Below are 25,902 nucleotides of genomic sequence, written 5' to 3'. Positions count from 1 at the left end.
AAGCCATTGATTACGATACGATCACAGAAAGAAATAGATGACCATAATGTCTTTTCTTTTCGTATGGTATCCTACTTCTCATTAATATGGAAACTATCTAGTTCTATGAATTACTCCAATTAATATATGAAAACAATTTAAATGGCTGGTGGGCTGGCATTCATCCATCAGCACCTCTGGACGTGAGTGCGTGCGCGCATAAAGAGGTAGAGATTGCATCCAGGCTTCTCTCCTCAGCGTGGTGGCAGAAATGGGGATGGCAAGGAAGGCGATGGCTTCAGGTCTCCTCACTCTGCTACTCCTCTTGAACTCAGGTAATACGGCGGCGTATCTTTCCGGACAATGTCTCATCAAGTCGCATGAAACCCCAAGCATCTGAGAACCCACTGCCGGTCTCTGGATCATGTGAAAATTAACTTAAATCTGCAGGCTTGGCGCCGGCTGTTCTTGGGTCGTCGGACGACGACTGCTGGGTGGACGACCACGTGCACTACGTCGTCTGCCTGAAGACGGAGAAGTGCCGGAGCAGCTGCGTGGAGCACGGCTCCGTGGACGGGCGCTGCCAATGGGGGTTCCCCAACCTGCTGCCCTTCTGCCAGTGCCTGCGCCCCAACTGCCCTCCAGAAGCGACGGGTGCTTCCGGTTAATTCAGCAGCAGCAAATAGCGAGGCGGCCATATTTGTTTCATAATTTGAAAATAAATTTAAACTTTTTTTATTTTTTCATTTTATTGTTATTGTTTTGTTCAAATGGCCCATACCAAGTATCATCTTTTTAATCATTATATTTTTTGGCATGAAACATGAATTGGTAATGATATTAATAACGATAGGGAATACCTTATTTAGAAATATACTTTTTTTTATCAAAAGTAATATATTTTTGCCTCGTAATGTGAATTTCTATCTGATAGTTTAGTCTGGGTGACAAAATATTCCTAGGTTTATGAAGAGGATATAGTTAAGATTGGGTCTTTACGTAGTGTTGAGAGGAGTCGTAAATAGACTTCAGTCTGACCTGGCCCATGGACCCGACCTGAGTCCCCTGCGATTTGGCCCGCCCACACTAGCTTCATGGACGGGTTTGGTCAATGAAAATCAGGTTCGAAAATTTTGGCCCAGCCCGAACCCACTTAGATAATTTATTTTATTTATTTTTCAACTAAAAAAGAACGGGAAGTCCGAGTCTGGTCAAAAAATTAGCACAACAATATTTACGGGACGATAGTGAGCCTACATTTTCAGTGCGTCCCGCAAAATGCTCATGCCTAGTCCTACATTTTCAGTGCGTCCCGCAAAATGCTCATGCCTAGTCATAAATACAGTCCGAACCCACTCAGCCCAATTATATTTCTAGTTGGGCTAGTTTCAAGCACATATTATTTCACTGGCCTCTTCAATTTTGTACTTGCACAGTGAGTTGGACAACCTACCCTCTAGCCATGATAATGTTGCATCTCCACTTTGTGTGCAGTTGGTGTGGTATCCAGGGGTTGATCTTATTAAATTCCCTCAACTCTTCCGCTTAGCAAATCATACCATCTACCTTTCTCTTTCTCTGATGTTGTTTTCACGGTGAATGTGGTGGTTTATTTTAGTATTAAGGGTGTATTTGGTTGCATGTATCATTTGATTCATATATGAAATGATTCAAAAATAAATAGTTATATTTTATTTGGTTGGACGAATTGTACCAACTCGTATAGGATAATATCATCCCACTTGGTATAACTATCTATTAAGAGGGGTGAACCGTATGGTTCAAGCAAATTGGTTAAACCATACCATCCAGGATCATCTATACATATATTATACGATGCATTCAACCAAACATACCCTAAGGATCTGTTTGGTTGGTTGGCTTCTAACCTGGCTAGAATATGGAGGAGCCTGGCTAATGGGTCTAACTAGGCAACCAAAAATAGGTTGGTTGGATCTGGGGAGCCTGGCTAGCCCTTAGCGAGGCAACCAAACATACCCTATGGTACTAAGATATACATATATACTCCATCCACTCTATAAAGCAGGTGTATTTTGTTTTAAAAGAATAAAACTTTGCAAATTTCAGAAAATAGAATTGTGGTTCATTTCCTTGTAGTATAACCAACCATTTTGGGTTTAAATCCTATATTCCGTACATGTGTTCCTATTTTTTTGTGGATTTAGCAATACTATTCTTTTAGTGGTTAGCGATGTGCCCATTGCTAACGACACGCTTGTGGGTGCGTTCGTCAATCTCAAATATGTCGGCCAATCCCCCTGAGGTTCTCATAGAGGAAGGTGTGTGCATACGTTCATAGGTTTGATTGCGCGTACATGTGTATAAGTGGTTGGAAAAATAAGTTTACACAATGACTTGAGCGCCAGCTCGTGAGAATCAATCCGGCTAGTGGGAGAATTCGAGTTGTACTCGGACTCGTTCCCGGAGCCATAGAATAGGTCGAAAATTTCGTTGAATTTTTTGACGAAATCCTTCAAAGCTTGGCGATGAAGGTTAATGTCGTAGTGCTTCTCCTCCGGAGCCGGCGTGATGTGACAGTGGAAGTTTCCAGCGCCATCTGCAACACAGACCCAAGAGCCGAAAACGAAAGTCGCGCCCGCTTCGAATGCGCAAAGGCAGAACGGATGCATTCCAAAGGAATGCTAGTGAGGAGAAAGGATCTGCAGTTCCTGATCATGGTTAAACTTGGTTAAAAAAAAAGAACCACAAAAAGTCAAGAAGATGTACTAAAAAAAATTTCAAACTGTACATGAGCTTTGTATAATGCGTTTATTTTAGAAGTAGGCATCATACATTCAGATGTAGCCAGATAGGACTACAACTATCAAAAATATACAATGATCAGGGTATCATTCTATTTAAAATTTAACGAGGAAAAATGATGTGAACTTGCAGGCTAAGGCAGTTGTGTCAAAAATATATTGTGTTCACAAACTTTTAAGGGTGGTGTTGGATTATTAGAAATTTCAGATCTCAGACGATCAAATGTTCAGATTGGAGCCACTTCCTACATCCAAAATTAACAAAAACTCAAGACTGAAAAGTATACTCAACCCACCCAAAACGAAGATATGCAGTTGGCCCTGTCAGACCCGGCAACCTACCAAGGGGTATTCGAGGTAGTGTTTTATGTACGGGGCTCGCCGAGATTAGAAACTCGATGGTGAACTCGAACACACGATTTAGACAGGTTCGGGACTGTGCGAGGGGTTTCTGGGCATCGAGCCCAACTTCTCGCTGTGGAAGTACTTCTTCACGGTGAGCCTGTACCAGAAGACGGAGAGGAGGGGGAACCAGCAGCGGTCGCCCCCGGTGCCGATCGGGTGCGTCGAAATCCACCTCCGCCATACTCGCTCCAAGGAGTATATGGCGATGAAGACCGCGGCGTCCCACAAGGGGTGGCACAACCAGTGGTTCTATCTGAAGAACTACTCAAACTCCCCCCTGCCGGAGTTCACCGGCCGCACCATCGACGTGGCGCCGGAGGTGTGGTCGTACGGCCCGGTTGAGAAGGAGAAGAAGCGGATCCTCGACCTGCTGCAGGCTATCGAGCAGTTGAAGCAGAGGGGGCTTACCGGCGCCGGGGTCATTGGGGCGTACCATGCCCGGCGGGTGGTGCCGCTGATGCTCCGGGTCCGTTCGCTCGCCGCCATGACTCCGGGCGCACCGACCGAGGGCACCGCTCTGGTGGCAGGCGCGCTCGCCGCCTCCGAGATCCAACAGCGGATTCGGGAGGCGTTGGAGGACAAGGACGCTGACTACCCGGTGCCTGGACACCCGCCGATGCACCTGGATGAGGGCTTCGTCGACCTGGTAATGGATTGGGGTGCCGACCTTCTTTTTTCGTGTTTCTTGGTCGTTGCTCTGACGCGAGGCTATCTCGTGTTTGTAGGGCATGCTGACCCGGGTTGTGGACTCGCGTCCGCCGGTGCCGGAGGACGCCGATCGGCGAACGCAAAACTGTCTCCTTGCCGAGGAGCAGAAGCGCCGTAAGGACAAGGAGACGGCGAAAAACAGGAAGAGGGCCGCCAAGGAGTTCCAACGGCGGCGGAGAGGGCAGGTCGTGTCAGATGACGACGACGACGATGACGATGATGATGATGAGGAAGATGAGGAAGATGATGAAGAGGAGGAAGAGCTGGTCTTATCCCCTCGGTCGGGTGCGCTCATAATCCGGGAGACGCGCCTGCAAGCGGCCGTGATGGATGAGGCGGAAGGACCGTCTGTCCGGGGCTCAGTTCCGCAAGGCTCCAGGGCCACGCCCCAGGGGTCGGTGCGGGGCGCCCCCCCAGGGGTCGGCGCGGGGCGCCTCCCAGGAGCCGGCACGGAGCGCCCCCCGGAGGTCTTTGGAGCCCGCCCCCGCCGTCGCCCAGGAGCCGACGCGGGACGTCCCCCCGGAGTCAGCGCGGAGCGCTCCCCGGAGGTCCACGGAGCCCGCCCCCGCTATCGCGCCTGAGACTCGAGGGCAGCGGAGCGGCGACAAGCGGCCGCTGCCAGATGCCCCGGGGTCGGCGTCCGGCTCCGAGGCGAAGCGCGCGCGCCGTCCTTGCTCCGGAGGAACGTAAGTTTGACTTCCTCGTGAACCTCGCTCTTGCCCCCCCCTTGCGTTCGTTTCCACTAACATTTATTTGTTGTTTGGTAGCGCCGCCCCCCGTGGTCTTGTCCTGCAGCTGGCGCCCAAGAAGGCGCTGCGGGTGTCGTCCGCCTCTGCAGGGCGGACCGCGGTCCCGCCCGTGGCGAGCGGCGGGGTCCCCGGTGGGGTCGCGGGTCCCACCGAGGAAGCGGCCCCTGTGACGGCGACCGGCGGAGAGGCGGCGTCATCAGGCGCGGGAGAGGGTGTGGACCCCGCTCCACCTTCCGCTTCCCCGGTCAACCCCTCGGTGCAGAGCGTCACTCCCCAGGGTCCTCAGGCTGGGGAAGTGATCGACCTCGACGCCGACGAGGCGGAGGGAACGGCGGCGACAGGAACAGGGACTGATGTTCCTGCAGCTGCGATGGGGACAGCGGCGGCGACGGAGGAGAGAGTGTCTGCCTCCGCGGTTGCGGCGGAGGGGGTAGCGGTGACGAAGGTGGGGACCTCTGCCCCGGAGGTCCCGGCTGAGGTGGCATTGGCGGCGGAGGCGGAAGTGCCCGCTCGAGGGGCTCCGGCAGGAGCGGAGGAGCCTCCCTCGGCGGTTGCGGTGGAGGGCGAGGTAGACGCGAGGATACCTGTTCCGTCGCCTGCGTCGGAGGCAGTGACGCCGTCGGGCGACCCCGTGGCGGCCCCGACGGCAACAGGTGCGCAGGCGCCGGGGCCGTCGGTGAACCCAGCGGCTTCCGGGATGGTGGAGTCTGCTTCGACGGCGGCGCCAGGATCGGCTCCCGCCTCGGCCTTGGCCGCTACCGTTCCCAGGGCGTGGAGAGGGTCTGTCCTGCGTTGGACGTCCCGTGAGGACCCGCCGAGGCACCTCTTCACCCTGGATGACGCCGCGGAGTGGCGCAAGTGGCAGGCGGTGCAGGGTGGCCTCACCAACGCCCGCGCGGCTCTGTCCTCGGTGATGGGGGCTTTGGACAACGTCATCCTCCCTGGTAGCTAGGTACGTCGCCCCTTTTGTCGATGATTGTCCCTTTCCCGTTGCCTTGCCCCTGATGGTGTATTGCTTTGCAGGCTCTCCAAGAGTGCAGTCGGGGGAAATCTGATTTCCTCCGGCTGGAGCGGGGGCTCTGGGAGCGCTTCAACTTGGAGAGGGAGTGAACCAAGGAGCTATCCATGCAGGTTGCTGCCGCCCAGGGGGTCATCAACGACCTGCAAAGGCGCGAGCAAGCGGCGTGGGAGGAGGCGCGGCGGTCGGAAGCCAAACTCCAAGCCGTCGTCGACAAGGCCCACCTCGATCGCGAGTTCCAGGCCGCTGCCGAAAAGGCCCGCCACGACGCCGAGGAGCTCGCACGGCTGAAGGGGGAGCATGAAGCCCTTCAGAAGACCGTCAAGCGCGTCCGGCGCGAGCGGCAAAAGGTTTGGCAGGACCGGGACGCTGAGAAGGTCCAGAAGGAGGAGGCCGAGAAGGTGGCGACTGACCTTGGGGTGGAGGTCGTCCAGCTTCAAGCGCAAGCGCGGGAGCTTCAGGCCTCTGTGGCACAGGGGCTCGACCGGGAGCGCCAGCTGAAGGCCCAGTCTGAGGGTAAGACTCTGTTCATTTCTTTTGTCTTTGTGATGTTGCGGTGATTTTCGATTTAGCGGGTTCTTCTGGGTGATCCTTGCAGGCGAGCTCACCCGGCTGAGGGAGGCGCTCGACGCGGAACGCATTGAGCACGGCGCCCTGCGGGATGCGGTCCGCGTCGTTTGCGACGACCTCGGCGTGGTCCAGGGGGAGGGGACGAGCTCGCTGGCAACTCGTGTCCTCGGGACGTACCGCCGGGCCCGCGAGATAGCCCTAGAGGCGCTCCATACCAGCGTGAGGCGAGCCTTTGGGGTCTCCGGCTCCAATTACTCCAGCATCAACTTCGCCGGGATGAGCGGGGGGTATGCCGCCGGCTACTCCGAGGCCGAGCTGGACGAGATCGACGCGTCGGTGCTCGACCCAGCGGAGGCCTTGGCGAAGCTCCTCGAGGATGAAGCCGTCCCGCCCGAAGATCCCCGGACGAGTTAACTGTATTGGGCTGGCGCCCCAGATGTAAATACATTAGTTTCAGACTTGTTTTGTGGTGGCCATAGAGGCCTCTTCTATAAATTGTCGCGAAAAAGTTTTCGATCCCCTTTCTAATTTTTTTGGCTTATAAAGTTTAGAGTGCTTTGTCGGGTGTGTCAGTAAGCATTGATGAGCGAAGGCATCGTAGCCGCTGTGGCGTAGGTTTTTTCGCAGTCCGATCAGTCTTGCCTGAACACCAGTCGTGCACTCTCTCCTTTTCATGCCCGAAAGTTCAGAAAGAGGGTCGGCCCGGGAAGAGAAAGTGTTTTGAGAGGATGTCAAGTGGCTTGGGCCGGAGCCCTTGATAGACCCCGAGGGATGTGCGACCCTGAGGCAGAGCCAGGGTCGGATATCCCTGAGTTCGAAGCGAAACTTGAATGGATCCAACTCAAAATTCTTTTTTCCGTAAAATTTTTAATTTACAGAAGCGTCTATGTACAAAACTTGAAAACAAAAGCTAGGGGTAGAAGCGTCTTAGCTGTTCTATGTTCCAAGCATTGCCGAAGATCTGCCCGTCGGGGGTCGCTAGCTTGTAGGTGCCTAGTCATAGTACTTGCGCGATGATGAAAGGACCTTCCCAGGGGGAGTTACCTTGTGCCGACCCGTGTTATCCTGGACGAGGCGGAGCACCAGGTCGCCGACGTTGAAGGCTCGGCCTTGTACCTTGCGGCTGTGGTAACGCCGTAGGGCCTGCTGATACTTAGCCGAGTGCAGCAGGGCTACGTCTCGTGCCTCGTCGAGTTGATCTCGTGCGTCTTCAAGCGATGTCTGGTTCCCTTGTTCGTCGTACGCCTTGACCCTCGGCGATCCGTATTCCAGATCGGTGGGCAGGATGGCCTCGGACCCGTAAACCATGAAGAACGGGGTGAAGCCAGTCGCCCGACTGGGGGTTGTCCTCAGGCTCCAAAGGACTGCGGGAAGCTCGGCGACCCATCGTCCGCCAAACTTTTTGAGGCGGTCGAAGATCCGCGGCTTGAGACCCTGGAGTATCATGCCGTTGGCTCGCTCGACCTGCCCGTTCGTGCGGGGGTGTGCCATGGCCGACCAGTCCACTCGGATGTAGTGGTCGTCGCAGAACTGAAGGAATTTCTTCCCGGTGAACTGCGTGCCGTTGTCGGTGATGATGGAATTGGGGATTCCGAAGCGGTGGATGATGTCAGTGAAGAACTGTACCGCCTGCTCGGACTTGATTTGCACCACCGGTCTTGCTTCGATCCACTTAGAGAACTTGTCAACGACGACAAGTAGGTGGGTGAAGCCCCCGGGCGCTTTCTTGAAGGGCCCGACGAGATCCAGCCCCCAGACCGTGAACGACCACGTGATGGGGATGGTTTGTAGCGCCTGCGCGGGCAGGTGAGTTTGGCACGCAAAGAATTGGCACCCCTCACAGGTGCGGACTACCTGGGTGGCGTCGGCGACCGCCGTCGGCCAGTAGAAACCTTGCCGGAAGGCGTTACCAACGAGGGTCCTTGGCGCAGCATGGTGGCCGCAGGCTCCGGCGTGGATGTCCTGGATCAGTGCCTTTCCCTGTTCGATCGGGATGCAGCGCTGGAGGATGCCGGTGTGGCTTCTCTTGTAGAGCTCCTGATCGATAACGGCGAAGGATTTGGCGCGACGCGCGATCCTACGGGCCTCTGTTTGTTTTGCCGGGAGCGTGTCGTGGACAAGGTAGTCGAGGTATGGGGCTCTCCAGTCGGCTGGGGGTTGGGCCCCGCCGCGGGGTCTGCCGCGATTTCCATGACCATGGGGCCAGAGGGATCGGCTTCCGGGGCCGAGTCAGGCGAAGCGGAGCCGACCCTGTCGTGGCTAATGTTCGGGCCTAGGACGGGTGGCGCGCTGCCGACCTCTCCTAAGTCGGGGTCCGACCCCGGGACCGGGGGTGCTTCGCTGACCCTCGCCGGCTCTGGGTGACGGATTGAAGGCTTGAACTGGTCGCTGACGAAGACGCCGTCGGGGACGGGCATTCGGCCGGATGCTGCCTTCGCCAGCTCGTCGGCGGCTTCGTTGAAGCGCCTTGCGATGTGATTGAGCTCCAGCCCGTCGAACTTGTCTTCAAGCTTGCGAACCTCATTGCAGTAGGCTGCCATCTTGGGGTCGTGGCAGCTCTACTCCTTCATGACTTGTTCGACGACTAGCTGGGAGTCGCCCCGGATGTCTAGCCGACGGATGCCCAGCTCGATGGCGATGTGCAGCCCGTTGAGGAGGGCCCCGTACTCGGCGACATTGTTGGATGCAGGAAAGTGGAGGCGGATCATGTACCTGATGCGCACGCCTAGAGGAGAGACGAAGACGAGACCCGCTCCGGCACGGGCCCTCATCAGCGACCCGTCGAAGTACATCGTCCAGTACTCCTGCTTCTCCGGCGCTGAAGGCATTTGGATCTCCGTCCACTCTACTACGAAATCGGCGAGTACCTAGGACTTGATGGCGGTGCGGGGAGCGTAGGTGATCCCCTGGTCCATGAGCTCGAGCGCCCACTTTGCGATCCATCCCGTGGCGTCTTGGTTCCGGATCACTTCACCTAGTGGGAACGACGAAACAACCGTTACCGGGTGGGAGGTGAAGTAGTGGCGCAGCTTCCTCTTCGTGATGAGGACGGCGTAGATGAGCTTCTGGATCTGTGGGTAGCGCGCCTTGGACTCGGACAAGACCTCGCTGATGAAATACACCGGGCGTTGTACCTTGAGAGCGTGTCCCTCCTCTTCTCGTTCCACCACCAGGGCCGCGCTAACCACCTGGGTGGTCGCCGTGATGTATAGCAGGAGGGGCTCGCCGTCGGTCGGCGGGACCAGGACCGGAGCATTCGTCAGAAGGTCCTTGAGTCGGTCAAGTTCCTCATGGGCCTCGTCGGTCCATTCGAAGCGGTCCGTCTTCTTCAGGAGTCGATAGAGAGGAAACCCCCGTTCGCCAAGGCGCGAGATGAAGCGGCTCAGCCCCTGTGTACGCACCTCCTCCCGGAGCTTCCATCCTAGCCCGGCTGCATGCCTTGCTAGGCCAGTTGGCCTCCCTGTCTCACGAGCATGTTTGCAATCCCTATCCTGTCTTGTTCATGGTCTAGGTCGTCATGCTCAAGTGCAATATCTAGCACATATGTGATATGCTGATGTTCCCTCTTCGAGTTCAATGTAATTCCCGTACAACAGGCAGCATCCATCGTGTCACCGCCGTGTGCCTCTTAGATTTGATTAGCATTAATATTATTGATGGTTGACCTTAATTAGTTCTCGCTATATACGGTGGGCCTCGCAAGGTGAGAGATGGTGTGGAGAAGGAACATATATAAGGCAAGACTGCAAGAGGGTGCATGGCAATGTGAGGATGTGCCCTACTCGTTTGGTGTTGGTGGAGTGATTATTTTTCTTCTCTCCTACATAATTCCAAATAGACAAAGGATGATGTATTTGTATGTGGCTAGATTCTACTTTTGACCTCGTCTATCATTACGCGTTGAGGGTGTGCAGGAATTGCCTTTTTTACTCTTTGACTAAATCATATGGATCTTGAAAATTATTGTTTTTATTTCAAAATTTATCTCTAAACAAATTACAATATAAATGGGTTCTTTATTTATGGAATACGATTCCCTATATCAATAAGAAATCAAAAACCCACTTTTCCATTATTTTTATTCTGAATTTAGTTATTTATTAGTTGCATTTAGCCTGTACACTTTATTTAGCTAATTTTCTTCCAACTGTATGGAAATCGGTAATTATTTGTCGTATTTGACATGGACTCTTTAGGTTGGTCTAGATCATTACACTATCAGAAATCTAATTGTGGACATTTTCTAAGATTAATATGGAAATTTCTAAAACTTTTAGCAAATGTGATGCTTCATTTAACACAGTCGTTTAAGTCTCCACCTTTTATCGAATTACAGATTTGTTTTCATCTTTAATTTCCACCACTGACTTCCGGCCACAAAATTAAATCCTATCCACCGTTGTGGTCCGGTTTTGTTGCTTCATGGCATGTGCGTACAATAGTGCCACCTGATCCTTTTTGTCTTTTTTGCCTGGTTGTCAATGTGTATATAAGGTTGATCGTTTTGCTATTTTAGTAGGTAGATAATTTTCCTACTATTATAATGTCTTTCCAATCGTATTACGTATAAACTAACTTGAATTAGAGTTGTATCTCAGTTTCAATACTGTATATTACCAACGTGTCGGTGTTTAGACCCGGCAACCTACCGAGGGGGATGCTCAAGGTAGTGTTTAGTGCGTGGGGATCATCGAGATCAGAAACTTCAAAGGTGAACTCAGACACACGATTTAGACAGGTTCGGACTGCTAGATTGCGTAATACCCTACGTCATGTGTGTTGGTTGGATTGAATTGCTTTGGAGAGGGGTTCCTGCCTCGTCTTATATTGCCGGGGCAGGGTTATAGGTCGGTTGTTTACAAGAATACTAGTCGGATTCGACTAGGCAAGTCCTACACTAATTGCTACGAGTAGTTTACTAATCCTTGACTAGTTGCTATCCTGCCATGTAGACTACGCCGTTCTGCACCGTAGCCTCCATATCTGACACGTCTCGGTGTCCAGCCCTATATCTAGGAGTGTCCAAACCTTCTGGTGGGTCCATAGATGTATGTACGACACAACGTGATGTCTTATTTTGTCTTGTTTCTTTTATTTAATTTCAAAGTTATATGTATTTATTTATCGTATTAGTTATGGAGTCTATGGGTTAGTCTAGACCGTCGGATCATCATAAAATCTAGGGATGCATATTCTTCTCTTTTCTGATTAACGTGGTAATTTCTATACCCTCTCGGTGAATATGATGGCTTCTTTCTTTTTAAACTATTGTATTAAAATAATAGACGGAGGAAACGGTGTCAAGGGCCGGTGTGTGTTCCCCATGGCCTATGGGTTGCTCGTGCACAGTACAGTGAGGAGGTTTATTTGCATGTAATTTTTTTGTTTGATTGGCAGTATGCAGTGTGCACACTGCAGAGAGGCATATGTGTTGTGCCATAAGTCCGTCAAGCTGGAAACGTCACCGTCTGGTTGGCGATGCTACATGTTGCTGAGATTTTTCACTTATCGTGTATGAGAACTGAGAGCCAGTAAACGAGCTCCCATACAATTTTACTTTATTTTTTAATGATGAAAAGGTGTGAACCAAGCTATACTGACAGGCAAATCGAGATTCAGATACAGTGGTGACAAAGTCGTGATTTTTGAGCCGAACAAAAATGATTTTGTTAGCTGAACGTACGTAGATAAAGTCAATCAGACACTTTTCAGACGGCCGGTTAAAAATTCATTGCGTATCATCCAGCGATCACGCGAAACAAATACATCAGCACTTTGTGCTGCCAAGAAATAAGCCTTATCTCTGACGGAAGAACGTACAGGTTCACCTGGATACCAAGGGGTGGCTGATGAGCCAGCTCGGCTCGTTAAGTCTCGCCTCGTTGTGGCTCGTTTGATTACGAGCTAGCTCGGTTACCGAGCTGAAAATTAAGTTTAGCTTAGTTCGTTAGCATCGAGTCCGCTCGTTTAGCTCACGAGCTGAGTATTGTTCAACAATAATGTTAAGATCAAATGAGATATTAACTAATATATAATATTTTAATCATATTTATAATATATAAAAGTATTTGCTTATGGAAATAAGTAATACAAGTCAATAAATTAGAATGACATAGACATTTGGAGACTTAAAATAGACTTTATTAGTATCATATTTGACTTAAAAGTTGAATAATAAGCTTATTTTAGCTAAATAATAATAATAATAATAATAATAATAATAATAATAATAATAATAATACCATTGTATTAATAAAATAAAAGTTTGGTATTGTTTTAGTTATTAAGTCTAATGAGTCAATCGAACACCTCACACGAGCGGCTCATTAAGAAAATAAGCTGAAATCAAAGTTTGGCCCGATTCGTTTAAAATATCAAGCCGAGCTGAACCTATCTGAGTCCGCTCACGAGCTTGAGCTTTTCTACCAACCCTATGAATACCATGGAAAACAAAACATGCTGCGACAACGAATGCATGCCCTGTGACGGCGCGACGGACAGTGAGGTTGGGAGAGTTTTAGGCAGATTACTCGTGCTCTCGCGAGCCGTCCAATGCAGGCAGGACGTGCGCTGGATATGAATTTGCTAAACTTGGATCACTGGTTACTTTTGGGTAACATAAGTTCTTTTGGTTAAATTTAGATTGAACATGTATGGATTGGTGGTTAACCGGTTTAGTAGAAAAATCCACCTACCGGTACCTCTGGTCAGGACGAGGCTTGGGGACTACATAAAGAGCTGGGTGCGTTCAACTTGTCCTCAGGCTTTTTTTTTTTTTTGAAATAAACAATCTGTCCTCAGGCTTGGCATCCTAGCAATGGCGACGTCAGGGAAAGCGATGGCCTCAGGCCTCCTCCTCTGCCTGCTCCTCGTGCACTCCGGTAAGCACATACACTACAGCGTCTCCTCGTCGATACATGCGTAACAATGCTTCCATGAAACTGTGCCAATAATTTACCTGCAGGCATGGTTGTTCTTGGATCGGACGACTGCTGGGTGAACAACAACGCGGACTATCCCATCTGCTTCCACCAGCCCAAGTGCCGGGGCCACTGCCAGGATAAGGGCAAGGTGGACGGGCGCTGCAACAGCAACTTCCCCAACCTTGTGCCCATCTGCGAGTGCCTGCTCCCCAACTGCAACCACTGATCGAGTACTTTGCATGACGCGTGCAGCAAGTACGTAGTATAATTACATGATTACATCTGTTGTTATATATTATTTGGACGGCCTGCAGCCTGAAGGTTGCCCTGCGAAGCAAGGCGACGTCTCTCGTTTGAAAACTGTAACTACTAGCATGGGAATCCTGTCGAATTCCTGTGGAACCCGTGGCCATTTCTGTAAAACTCGCGCTTCAGAAATGAGGCCTGCTAAATGTCATTGCTCATTGGAATCCATATCTGGTCAGTCATGACTCATGAATCAAAAGCTAGACCGGTCTAGCGAGACGAACCTATTAAGCCTAATTAATCCATCATTAGCAAATGTTTACTGAGCAACACATTGTCAAATCATGGACTAATTAGGCTTAATAGATTCGTCTCGCCGTTTAGCCTCCACTTATGTAATGTATTTTGTAAATAGTCTACGTTTAATACTCCTAATTAGTATCTAAACATTGATGTGACACTTGCTTAAAAATAAGCAAATAGAACCAAACCAGGCCGAAGCTAGCCGCGTGTTGTCAGCGGTCACGGCCCACGGTGAACCAATGAAACAGTTCACGAGCCGCCCGCCCATGAGTCTCGTGTCGCCATGCATGTCGAACCGAATCGAGCGATGCGCCCCTGCCAGGTGCTATCCGCATGAGTTGGAGGCGGCGTACACCGCATGGTCTGCACAGTGAATCGCTGAACCGGATCGAAAATCTTATACGGCGCGCGTTCGCCGCTACAGTTACCAGCGACCGAAAAAAAATAGCAGCAGTAGCAGCGACGGGCCGAAGGGGAAGAGGAGGCCAGGGGAGGAGGTGACTGCAGCGGCGAGGTCGCCGTCGCTGCCGCGGGCGGAGCTCGCGGCGGGGCGGGTTGGGGTTAGGGATTTGGGGTTGTTGGGGGAGGAGGCTCCATGGCCGGCAGCCTTAGAGAGATGGCCGCCCCGCCACCATGGCTACCCGCCGTGCCCGCGGCCGGAACCGGATGCCGCGTACTTGGGGCATGGATGCGTTGACGGCGCGTGAGTCTCGATCCGTTGGCACGTAGAGGGATAGTCGATGCGGCAGAGACCTTGCGCACGGCGTGGGTGATGGATGTTGTCAGTCAGGATCTGACCATCTTATGCCGCGAACTTTCGACGAACCTGAAAGAAGGGCAGCATTTGCTGGCCGTGCTTCCGCACGTTAAGGGAGAGAACGCGTTCGATCCTGCTGTTGTCAAGAGTCAAGACTCCGCCGCTCATCGTGCTCCTTCAGAAGACGGCGATGGCTTGTACTCGCATCGCATGGCTGCTCCTCGTGCATCCATCTCTCAGAATTCATTCACGGTGTGCTCACAGGCCTGCAGGTGCAATCGTCCGCGCTCGGAGCGGACGACTGCTGGTTCCTGGACAGCCACCGCTACCGCCTACCGCTACTGCTTCAGGGCCGCGAGGTGCAGGAGGGCGTGCGCTGCAAGCACGGGTTCCCCTACCTGGTGCCCCTGTGCCGCTGTGCGAGTGCATGCGCCCGCAGTGCGCAGTGCGCTGCCGGAGCGACCAGCCATGCCAAGCTCGGATCCATCCCTGAATAGTTTATAGTGAGGAGAGGTAGCGATGCCAATTCCATTAAGGCTCCGTTTGGATCATTGGAATTGAATTCCATCCTAATAATCATAATTTAGACACAAATTAATTAAGCTAATATAATTGTACGTGGAATATAGTTGTATATTATAGTTGGTGATATGGGAGAGATACTTGTATGCTGCACTTCTACTATAGAGAAGCGAGTCTAAGAACGTGCTATAAGAATTGAATTTCATCTAATAACCATAATCTATAGAATCAATTTCCATCTCCCACCCCATGAATTTAAGATAGGCTTATATCTAAACTTTGGAAAGTTGTGGAATACCACATTCCAACATAAATTAGCCTACTCCATTAAATAGATTCCAATTCCTTGGACCCAAACGGGGCCTAATACTATTCAGTAAGAATAAATTAAGCCCTTGTTTACTTCTCTCCAAACTCCCAACTTTGACACTATGCAAAAAGAAGATTTCCCATCACATCAAACTTGCGGTACATGCATGGAGTACTAAATGTAGACGAAATCAAAAACTAATTGCACAGTTTTGTTGTACTTTGCGAGACGAATCTTTTGAGCCTAATTAGTCAATATTTGGACAATAATTCACAAATACAAACGAAACGCTACAGTGTCGCATTTATGGCAAAATGCCAATTTAGCACCTCCCAACTTGGGAAGTAAACAAGGGCTAATTGTTCGCGTGGCCTTTTGACTTCTACTCCCTCCGTCTAAAAAAGAATGCAACTCTAACTTCTCGAGGAGTCAATTGATCAAATTTATAAAAAATACTAATATTCACTTCTCCAAATAGGTTCTCCAAATAGGTTTAGGATGAGAATATAATACATAATTAATTTATTAATATATATTTTGTACCATAAATATTAATACTATTTTGTATAAATTTGATCAAATTTTATTTTGTATAAATTTGATCAAATTTAAAATTGGTTGACTTCCCGTAGAGTTGCGTTCATATAGAGTTGCATTCTTTTCTAAGGATTACAATATGCACAGTAAACAATGCAAGGTTTTTACGGCGGTTAATGTAAACTGCTGGCATTTTAACCGTGTCCAAAGCCACCACGGCGCGAGAGCACGAGACTGCACGACGGTCAACGGACCAGAACCAGATCAAGCAGGCATGAGAAAAAGTGAAAAGCAGAGGCCTGGCCTGGACACTAGCCGGTGGCCTGGCCAGACAGACAGGCCAGTGATCGCTGCCTGCCTGCGTTCTTCACCACGTGACCACTCGCCTCCAACTCAAGGCTACAAGCCTCCAACCCGCCCAGCCCCCTCTTCTTTCTTCCTCCTTCCACCACCCGCACCCCCAGGGGCCACGGCCCTCCTGCGGGCCGCGTGGCGAGCCGGCACGCACGGGACCTATGGCACGAGACCCACCATGTCCCCCTCAAAAAAAAAAAAAAACGAGACCCACCATGTGCAAGCTGTTTAAATTTTCCTGATTCCAATCGCACCACCACTGGAACAGATCTCTCTCTCGGTCGGGAGCGCCGACCGCATGACGCGTTCGTCTACCGCTTTGCTCTGACCTCGCGTCGAACGAGCATCACATGATTGGCCGACGGCAGCAGTTGCAGATCGCACAAGCCCGGGGTGACCAGGTGACGCAAACACCAGTCCGCGGCGCGTCCCTTCCGCCTTCCGCGCGTTGCTCCGGGACGACGACACATAACCAAGCTAGCATTGGCGATCGGTCATTCAATCATAGGACGAGGGGAGGACATGCCGGAGGCGGACGGGACGACGGCTAAGCAACATGCATACCAAGCAATGGCGACGACGCCGAGGATGCAGGGAGGCACGGAGCTCATGCCGTGAGTTCGATGCAACTTCAAACGTACATACAGAGACAAGAAAAACCAGAGCTACGGATTATGATCTGGCTCCCCAAAGACTGATGAAAAACAGATTAACCAAGAGCACAAAGGAACTGAAACGGCTGTTCTAGTAGTGGTATTAATGTTCTACTATAATCCAAGGTTGGAGGAAATCTAATAAGTAACTCCAGAGCCCCAGCTCCTGATCTGCTGTAAACTGGCTTGAGAACACTAGTAATCGCTTAGCAGTAGCAATAACTACAGTACCAGACGCGGCACGAACGATCTCCTCCTAATCAAGTTTGATGGCGAGTGGAGTACAGAGTACTGCTAGTACTTCTAGAGAGAGTTTAGAGTTATTAGAGGTGGGGGGAGCCCGAACCAGGGGACCAAGCCGGATCTCGGATCTGGATCAGGCAGCGGCGGGGGCGCAGCAGCCGGGGCACCGGACGAGCCCGTTCTCGTTGCAGTCGGCGCAGGCGCGGAACCCGCCGCCGCCCTTGAGGCTGTACCGCTTGTGGCTACCGTCGCAGGCGCCGCAGAGTACGTACCGCTCGCCGCCGCAGCGGGCGCAGGCGGAGGGGAAGGCCGGGGAGGGGGCGACGATGCGGCGGAGCTCGCCGGACTCGTGGAGGCGCCGGACCTCCTCGGCGCCGCCGAGGTGGCGGCCGCCGACGAAGACCTGGGGCAGCGTCACGCGGCGGCGCTGCGGGTGGGGGAGCAGCGCCGCGAGCTCGGGGAGGAAGGCGGGGTCCATGGAGAGGTCCCGCTCGTCGACGGCGGCGCGGAGCCCCCGCAGGATGGCCCGCACGGCGCGGCAGTCCTCGTAGGTGCCGCGGACCACGCGGAGCGAGGTGAAGTAGAGGACCACCCGCCCGCCGCCGCCCCCGCCGGGGGCGGCGGGGTGGTGCTCCCCAGCGCAGCCGTTGGCGGGCGCGGTCGGGGACTGCTGGAGCGTGCGGAGGACCCGGAGCGCGGAGGCGGCGACGCGGATGCGGTGGAAGACGCGCGGCGACGGGGAGGAGGCGGAGGAGCACGGGGCCGCCGCGGGGGAGTCCGGCGCGAGCAGCGTCCGGAGGTCCTTGAGGGACGGGGATGGGAAGGAGAGGCGCGGGGACGCGACGAGCGCGGTGGAGGTGGTGGAGGCCGCGGCGGAGTCGGAGCTGCGCGTCTTGACCCACGACGACGGCCACATGGGCGGGATTGGGGAGGGGATGCGGGGAGCGCGTCGGGGAGACGGGAATGGGAGGGAGAGGTCTGCGCTGTCCCTCCCTGTGCGGGTTTGCTTCGCCTGTGCGTTGTGGTTGTTTCGGCCGGCTAAGGAGGCGTGCGGCGTGGGTTTTATGGGATGGGGTGAGCTTTCGTGCAATCCAGCCCACTAGAACAGTTGTTATCCATTCGACTCGTTTCCAATTTATTCCCACTCACGCTCATTATTTGTATGCAAATTCCAAACGGATGCGACTAGAGTTGCTAACTTGGTGGTTAAACTGTAGTTGCTAAACTTTAGTCATGGTTGTTTGGTTTTATGGGTTAAATAATATTTAATGAGGTGGACAATGACCTATTTACCCTTAATGAGAGAGAGGAGTATCTAGACAGGTATTAATGGAGGGTAAAGGGTGTCCACTCCACCTTTTAGCAAGGTTTAGCAACCTTGGGCTAAAATTTAGTAAGGTTTAGCATGGGTGTTTGGCAAATTTGGGACTAAATAGGACTAAACTTTGTTGCTAAAGTTTAGCAGGGTGGAACCAAACACCTCCTTAAAGATCGAGCTCAATAAGAGCCAAATCATAATAATATATGATTTTAAGCTAAAAATAGATAGAACTAAGTTGGATTATGAAGGAAACACGAGGGTCATGATCGGTTACCACCTCTCGACCCAAAGTCCAGAACAAGCTGATTGTATTCAAATATTATGTGTGATTTTTTTCATCTAGGTACATGTAGATACTCTCACGGAAGTACCTCTGATTTTTCATTTTGCTTGTACATTAGTTCGCTGCCTTTCCAATTATAAGAGTATATGTTTGGGGTTTGGTAATCTTTTCTCACGTTGAGCTCTTCGAAGCATCCAATAGAAAGTGATTTCTCCGGGAATCACCTTCCCAAGAAGAATAAAAAGATTCGACGAAAAAAAAGAGAGAATGACCGATCAGCTGATGGACTTCCAGAAATGAAAAACAACCTGAGGTCAAAAGGAACTTCCTGCTCGCTTTCAAAAGGGCTATGCTGGATTTGGCCCAGTTAGCATGTATCTTTCGGCCCTCATCCATTTGCATGCAACACACGGACCCCCCAGCTTGTGTCGAGCGTGCTTGAAGGCCTTTAAATGAAATGGGCCGGGCTAACATCCACGCCCTTTATTGAAATCGAAAGTAATCCTCGAGGAGAGGAGTTAGCTAGCAAAAAGGGCAAAGGACAGGAAAAAAGGAATGCGTTTGCCGGGAGTCGAACCCGGGTCTATTGCTTGGAAGGCAATTATCCTAACCGTTGGACTACAAACGCTTTGTGCTTAAAATTTTTTGATTATATATAAATTACCTATCACCGTAACATCTCGGCTTTAGGATCTCTCTTCTTTACACAGATGCCGAAACCGAAAGCATACAGGGTGAAAGCACGCAGCTTTGGGAATATGTAGCCTTTCACTGTTACAAAAGAAACCTGCCGGCTCCTAAAAAAATCCCCCCTCTGCATGCTGCTTTCGCGTACTTCTCATCTCAGAGAGTAGCTTTTACGTCCACCCCCGAATGGAAAACTGTTACCGCACCCTCCCCGACCGCCGTCGATACCGCATGCCATGTTTGGTTTGCCCCTTCAATCATCCAGGGGGCCCCGCCCCCTGCACGGATGCCCGGTGCCGTTGCGCGTCAAGTCGCCAGTGCAAAGGCGTCGCCGGCAGGCACGGAAGCCGCGCACCCCGCCCGGATCTGGCCAGCGTTCCATTCCATCGGGGCCGAGCTGGTGGCTACGATGTGATTCCAATTCCGTAGTCCACTAGCATCACCTGAGCACAGGGCACCTCGTCCGGCCCAAACCGGCCTGACAGCGACAAGGCACGCTGGCTTCAGGGCCTCAGGGGTTTCTGCTGATTGCTGAAAACCGTGGGTGCAGAAACCGGGGAGAGGTCTGAATGCATACAGCAATAGACATGGACCCGTTAACATCTCGCCGTCGCAATCAAACTTGCTGATACACACACGCATTGGATCCGTGGCCGATGGTAGATCGAGTGCTAGCTGTTCAAACAGACTGAAAACGATCTACGAGCTTCCAGCGGTAGAATGCTGACAGTGCCTTTCAGTCTTTGGCTGAATGAAAAAAGGGCAGACAAAACTCTCTTGCTTTTAGCAGATCGTGAGCGCCGGAGGCTGGAGATCCCATGGAATGGACAATTTTTGCCAGTTGTTTGAGAATTGAGAGGCCTGCTTGTCAAGTTGCGCGATGTGACACGGAATGAAGCTCGTCACGCGGCTGATCGAGCCACCGTGCCTATCGGCATTTATGCCATGACCCGGAGCTCTGAAAAAAGCAGTGGCCGTTACCGCCGGCCGGTAGCGTCGCTGTAGAGCAATCAAGCTGCATGCGCCTAAGTATACGGCGTACATTCTCGTGTGAAGTCTCCGTCTTGTCTGGAACTCTGGATCGCAAAAGTAAATCACAGGGTTCAGTCAGTGTGATGTCTGTTCAGGTCGTGTCAAACGATGACTCCTGGCCACAGCGACTCGTACGTGTCACTGTGTCAGTACATATGCAGACAACACTACCACACACGGAACCCCAACGTACGCACGGGCACGCGCGCGTGGCCACCGTCCCAGAACCAGACTCGCATGCCCGCGGTGCGGGCAGATCACCTGAGGAACTGCGTGCCGGTGCCGACGCCCCCAGCGTTCCGGCCGGTGCCGTGCGAGCGCCCCTCGATCGCCGGCATGAACGTCGTCCTGCTGTCCTGCGCGTATTACGCATGCTAGTTGCAAGGGGAGGGTTAATAATCACTTGATTGTGTGGCTATCGTACTAGTACTAGCTAGGGGACATGGCTATTCTTGCGCATTATATCTGCAACTGCATGGGTGGATGGCACGGCTTGATCCGTGCTACGATCGTGAATGCTTAAAGAACCGATATATATAAGGTTTTGACGTAAGTTAATTTATTCTAAATTTATCCACATTTATAGAGAAGAGTACTCACATCTTACATAGTTAGTACATATCAAATAATTAAGTAAATTATTAAAATATATTTATCTATTTATGCTTATTTCATATCGCAAATATTGTTGCTGATTTATATTAACTTGCCAAACTTAGAATATGTTGACTTAGAACAAACTAAAATACATTACATTTTTAGGACAGGGTGACAGTATGCTCATGGCTCATCATCATAATTTACTGGTTCAAGTAGTAACAACCAAATCATGATTACTACTCCTAATCATCCCACAGATGGCTCTAGCTCGCTATCCTGTGTGATCATTACAGAATTAAGCTATAATAATTCGGTTACACACTATGAGTGGTTACCGGAGGCGTGTGTTATTAAGTTTGGGCCATCACTCAACCTGGATCCAGGTGTTTTGCTAGGCCAAGAGTAGCTCCCACGGAATTCTATAGCCGACCGATAGAGTAGTAGGGGAAGTATTAGCAGTCTAGCTATGCCCTAGATTCTTTGTGTTTTTTGCGTCGGAATGATGTGTTTTCTTTCAGGACGCCCCTGGCCAAAGCCACGTTTCGACTTCGACTTCTTGTTGGGCGTCCAGGGTCTGATCGAGCAGAGGGAGCGACGCGTTTCGTGCGTAGCGCGCTCGTGTCGTCGTCTCGCGTCAAACTCGAACGCGACAGCGGACACATGACACAAAGCCCCCTGCTTTAATAGTTGGGTTTAATAGGCTCTGTCTTCGTCTCACACAGGGACAGGACAAACTGAAAAGAGGACCACATAGCTCTAAGACTCATGGAACGGATGATGGTGGTTTGCCATGTTATTTCGTGATGCTGAGGTGCTTCGTTGAAGATTATATAGACCGCGTTTCAATTACCAACGCACTGAACTCCCCCGATTACTCGCGGAAAGTCTCAAGCTCAACCTTTTTTAGGCTTATCATTTTGTCAAATCTCAACCGTGTACAACGACTGTACGTATTTGAATTTTGAAGTTCTGAACTTGTGCACACACACAGCCCACACACGCCATGCACGCGGGCGCGCGCAAACAGTTTATGACTTCACGAAGTGACAAGTATATATCTCATTCCTCCTGTCCCTTCATGCATAAGAAAGCAAAGAATTTAATTTTAGGGTGCATGTGCCTTTTTGGACATGAAGCTCGTGCCTAGGGCACGGATGCTTGTGGGCACTGGGTAGGGAATGCTCAACAGTTTTCTATCATTGAACTATTAGCCATTCTTCGAAATAAACCTTCTCTTATAGTAGAGTTGTCTAATACGCTGAAATTTATAAGGAAGGGTGAGAGACCTTTTTTTCATCACATCAATCAAGAACAAAATAAGTGGTATAAAGAAAACGCTACTTTGTATGAAAGTATGAAAGTCATGGTCATTGCATGGACCAGCCAACGAAGGAGGCAATCCTTTCTAAACTTGTGTTGGTTGGGTGTGTGTTTTTTTTTTTTTGTGTGTGTGTGGGGGGGGGGGGGGGGGGGGGCTAGAGCCCCCTAAACCCACCCCGATGCCGGACGAGCACGGGAGAAAATTATCTATATTATTTTTCATGAGCCAAGATGAAACTTGATCTTTAATCGTAAATTTGATCAAACCAAAGCAAAATCTAGTGAACCCTAGGATGTACTGTTGGTGATAGTTTCTATACAAATGCATAGCGTGGAAAATATATTCAAGATAAATCAAATAACCATCACTAGGTTAGAAATGATGTATTATAGCATTTAAGATTTTCTTTTTGTGTTGCCGAGCCTGACAGCACAAAGGGCCTTGGGACCAACATGTTGAAAACCGCTAGCATGGCTTGTGCTGGCGGTCTTGACTAGATGGCAACACAAATGCAACATATTTGTGGTGGCGGTTGCTTAGTCAACTGGCAGCACATAAGATTTTGTAGGTATGTCTCATCATGTAGTTGGTATTTTGTACTTAGTGATAATCTTTCGTCAATTGATTTTCTTATCTAATTTATAGATTTTGTGAAATTAATACTCAATGTAATGTAATATGCAAATGCAAATAAAAGATAATGTATAATAAAGTATGCAATAATGACTTTATTAGTTTCAACACCTACATTGTTACCGAGGTTAGGTGCCAATGATGACTTTGTTAATTTTAAAATCTATCGGTCTAGTCTCATGTATACATTTATAAGATGGGTGAGTGTGTGTGTATGATTATACTGTGGTTAAGAAAAATGTTTAATCCGGTGGCTACTATGTTGTATAAATACTCCATCTGTCCTAAAAAAAAGTTTTTCTAGTTTATTCTAAGTCAAACTTTCTTAAGTTTAATCAAATTTATAGCAAAAGGTATCAACTTTTATGAATTCAATTAGGTATCTTATCTTACTATTACTAATCAGTGACTCTTTTAGAGGCTTCACGTTAATCCTCATAAGAGACATTAACGAAAAATCAGAAATATTTGGCCATTAATCTAATATACTAATCATAATAGCCATTGAATCTATTATATTTCTAAAAATTACCCACCTACCCCTAAATCTATATCTAAGTTACCAATCTTAGCATTATAAAAAACTAAAGTAACCCTTAATCTCCATCTAAATTACCACCTATGTCATTATAAAAAATTAATCTAAAATAGCCCCTACATTTACATCTATATTTATTAAAAAACTATAGTGACCCATTAATCTAAATTCTAAAACTACCTCTATTAATATAGAAGATACTAACTTAAGGCATACATGCATGGTGTGTCTGACCATGTAGACCATGTATAGGACATATAGAAGAAGTGATGAGAATAAAATTTGTCGATTTCCATGTTAAGCACTTAGCTCAAAGAGTTCAATTAAAACACATGTTTGCAAGCACATATAGTGGTGTGATATAAGTTAGAAAAAAACTATAAATATGGATAAAAATGTATAGAAAGCCAATATATTACAATGGAATAAAGATAAGGTTGTCAATCTATGAGTATTGTGTTACAATATTTAACTAATGAGAGAAATAAATACAATAACATAAGTAATTATGGTTATTAGTTATGAGCCACAATTTTTTCATGAATTTCTATTACATATGTCAATATGTCACTAATGATTACTTGCTTTCTCGCATGAGTTGATGGGCTAGTATTGTGAAAATATATTACATGATAATCTGAAGATACTTGTTTGATATCATAAATATTATATAAATTTTACTACATTTAAAAAGTTTGAAACAAAACTAGAATGTTTTTTTAAAATGAGAGAGCATATTTTCGTGACGTCCAGCTCTCGTCCTGCCCGTGTGGCTGCGTCCCCACTGAATGACGTCAGCTCTCGGTGTGCATAGCGTTAGCCGTCAGGCAGCCTGCAGTTACAGTCAGGGCGCAGGTAGCGAGCTCACTGCTCACGGTCAAACTCAAATCCTATTCAGCTTCCGGAACCCGGGCGGCGGTGCGCCCGCGCGCGCCGCCCCTCTCGAACGGCACCTGAGTGAGAATTTTAGCAACGCGCATTCCTGCCACGCGCGCGCCGGTCGTAATCTGGCGAGAGAAAACTTGGCCGCCGCGTTGGCAGTTTTTACCCCTTCCTGTCCAGATGGGGTTAAGAAGCTAACCAATTTGCGAAGTAAAATAAGCATCAATCAGGCTAGTGCTCGGCGAAAGTAGATTAAAGCTGCTGATCGCCACCCGGCCCAGCCTATCTCGGCGGATCCGTGACGTACGCGCAAATCGCAATCGGGACTACTGCAGCAGCCAGCCCAGCTTAGGCCCTATTTAGTTGCTCGACCAAAATCACTGTGCTAGTACTGTAGCATACTGTAGCATTTCGTTTGTATTTGTGAATTATTATCCAAACATTGACTAATTAGGCTCAAAAGATTCGTCTCGCAAAGTACAACAAAACTGTGCAATTAGTTTTTGATTTCGTTTACATTTAGTACTCCATGCATGTACCGCAATTTTGATGTGATGAGGAATCTTCTTTCTGCATAGTGCCAAAGTTAGGATTTTGGAGGGAACTAAACAAGACTTTCCGTCGGAGTCTGCTTCGGGATAGAAAGGTGAGGTTAACCTAGCTAGGGGAATCCTCGTAGGTATTTGACCGGCTGCGGCTGGAATTAACCAGCACTGAGTACTGTTGCTTGGTCCCATGATCACGTATATGATTCACGTTTGAAATGCACAAGGGAGAACGATTTGGCGCCGCAAAGGGCCATCTTTTAGTCTAGGAGATGCATGCATGTACATGCATATGTGTGCATGTGCATCCATGCTGATGGAACTTTGCGACCTGAATCTGATGGAACTTCTGGATCGAGTAGCGAATGAGCAACCTGTGTGAACTCACAGTTGTTAAATTCTCTAGCTTGAGCCATTTTCAGTACTGATCAGTACAGTAGGCCGGAGGCTTTGTTCAAGCAGCTTGAGCGGATGAAGCGATTTCAGCCAGACACGTGTGTACGTGTGGAACTGAAGTTTCTTGGAAGAAATGCTCTCGGCTATGCAGCTCCCAGGTGAGGTAGGCTCTTGAGTACTGTCGAGAATGTTTCGGGCTAAAAATGCAGAGACATGGACGTCTCGCCTAATATTTCAAATTCTTTGACTACTTTATGCAGGAAAGGACACCATCGAGTTGGCAGTCTTCCACTAATAATCCAATGCAGTTACTATCATCCGATGGAAAAGGAGGTAGAGAGAATAGCAAGTTATGCCCAGCTGCTGCCAAACAATTCCCATTTTTCCTGTGTAAATCCGCGGTTTGTTGGCTGCCATGGAAACAAGGCAAAACCGCACGTCTCCTCGTTGAAAACATGCTAGCTGCTGAAAATTTCAGAGGCTGATCAAGTAAGTGAGATGGTACACCCTCATACGGTGAATACATTGACAAAGATGTCTGTATTTCAGCAATCTTTTCTCCCATTTTATCTTTTTTTTATTACCTGCAAGGTTCTCCCAGGCT

At 49.7% G+C, this 25,902-nt stretch overlaps 2 protein-coding genes and 1 non-coding gene across 3 annotated transcripts; all 3 read right to left on the bottom strand.

Moving 5' to 3' along the window:
• Positions 1 to 7,084: 7,084 nt before the first annotated feature.
• Positions 7,085 to 8,752, bottom strand: LOC140222170 (uncharacterized). The gene is made up of 4 exons (XM_072292376.1): positions 8,473 to 8,752; positions 7,953 to 8,362; positions 7,518 to 7,766; positions 7,085 to 7,096 (listed from the first exon to the last, which is right to left on the bottom strand). Exons 1-4 carry the CDS (start codon positions 8,750 to 8,752, stop codon positions 7,085 to 7,087), a joined length of 951 nt encoding a protein of 316 aa, XP_072148477.1.
• An 8,139-nt stretch (positions 8,753 to 16,891) lies between these two features.
• LOC117847311 (uncharacterized protein At5g39865-like) lies at positions 16,892 to 18,247 on the bottom strand. The gene has a single exon (XM_034728499.2). The coding sequence runs from the start codon at positions 17,974 to 17,976 to the stop codon at positions 17,194 to 17,196; it is 783 nt and encodes a 260-aa protein (XP_034584390.1). The 5' UTR covers positions 17,977 to 18,247; the 3' UTR covers positions 16,892 to 17,193.
• Positions 18,248 to 19,220: 973 nt separating this feature from the next.
• On the bottom strand, positions 19,221 to 19,292 carry TRNAG-UCC (transfer RNA glycine (anticodon UCC)). Its single transcript has one exon. It is a non-coding gene; the product is annotated as a tRNA-Gly (tRNA).
• Positions 19,293 to 25,902: the final 6,610 nt, after the last annotated feature.

The sequence above is a fragment of the Setaria viridis genome, chromosome 3, assembly GCF_005286985.2.
Source record: "Setaria viridis chromosome 3, Setaria_viridis_v4.0, whole genome shotgun sequence".
NCBI classification, from domain to species: domain Eukaryota; kingdom Viridiplantae; phylum Streptophyta; class Magnoliopsida; order Poales; family Poaceae; genus Setaria; species Setaria viridis.
Note: the sequence above shows the minus strand (reverse complement) of the source record. Positions and strands in the feature narration are given on the sequence as shown.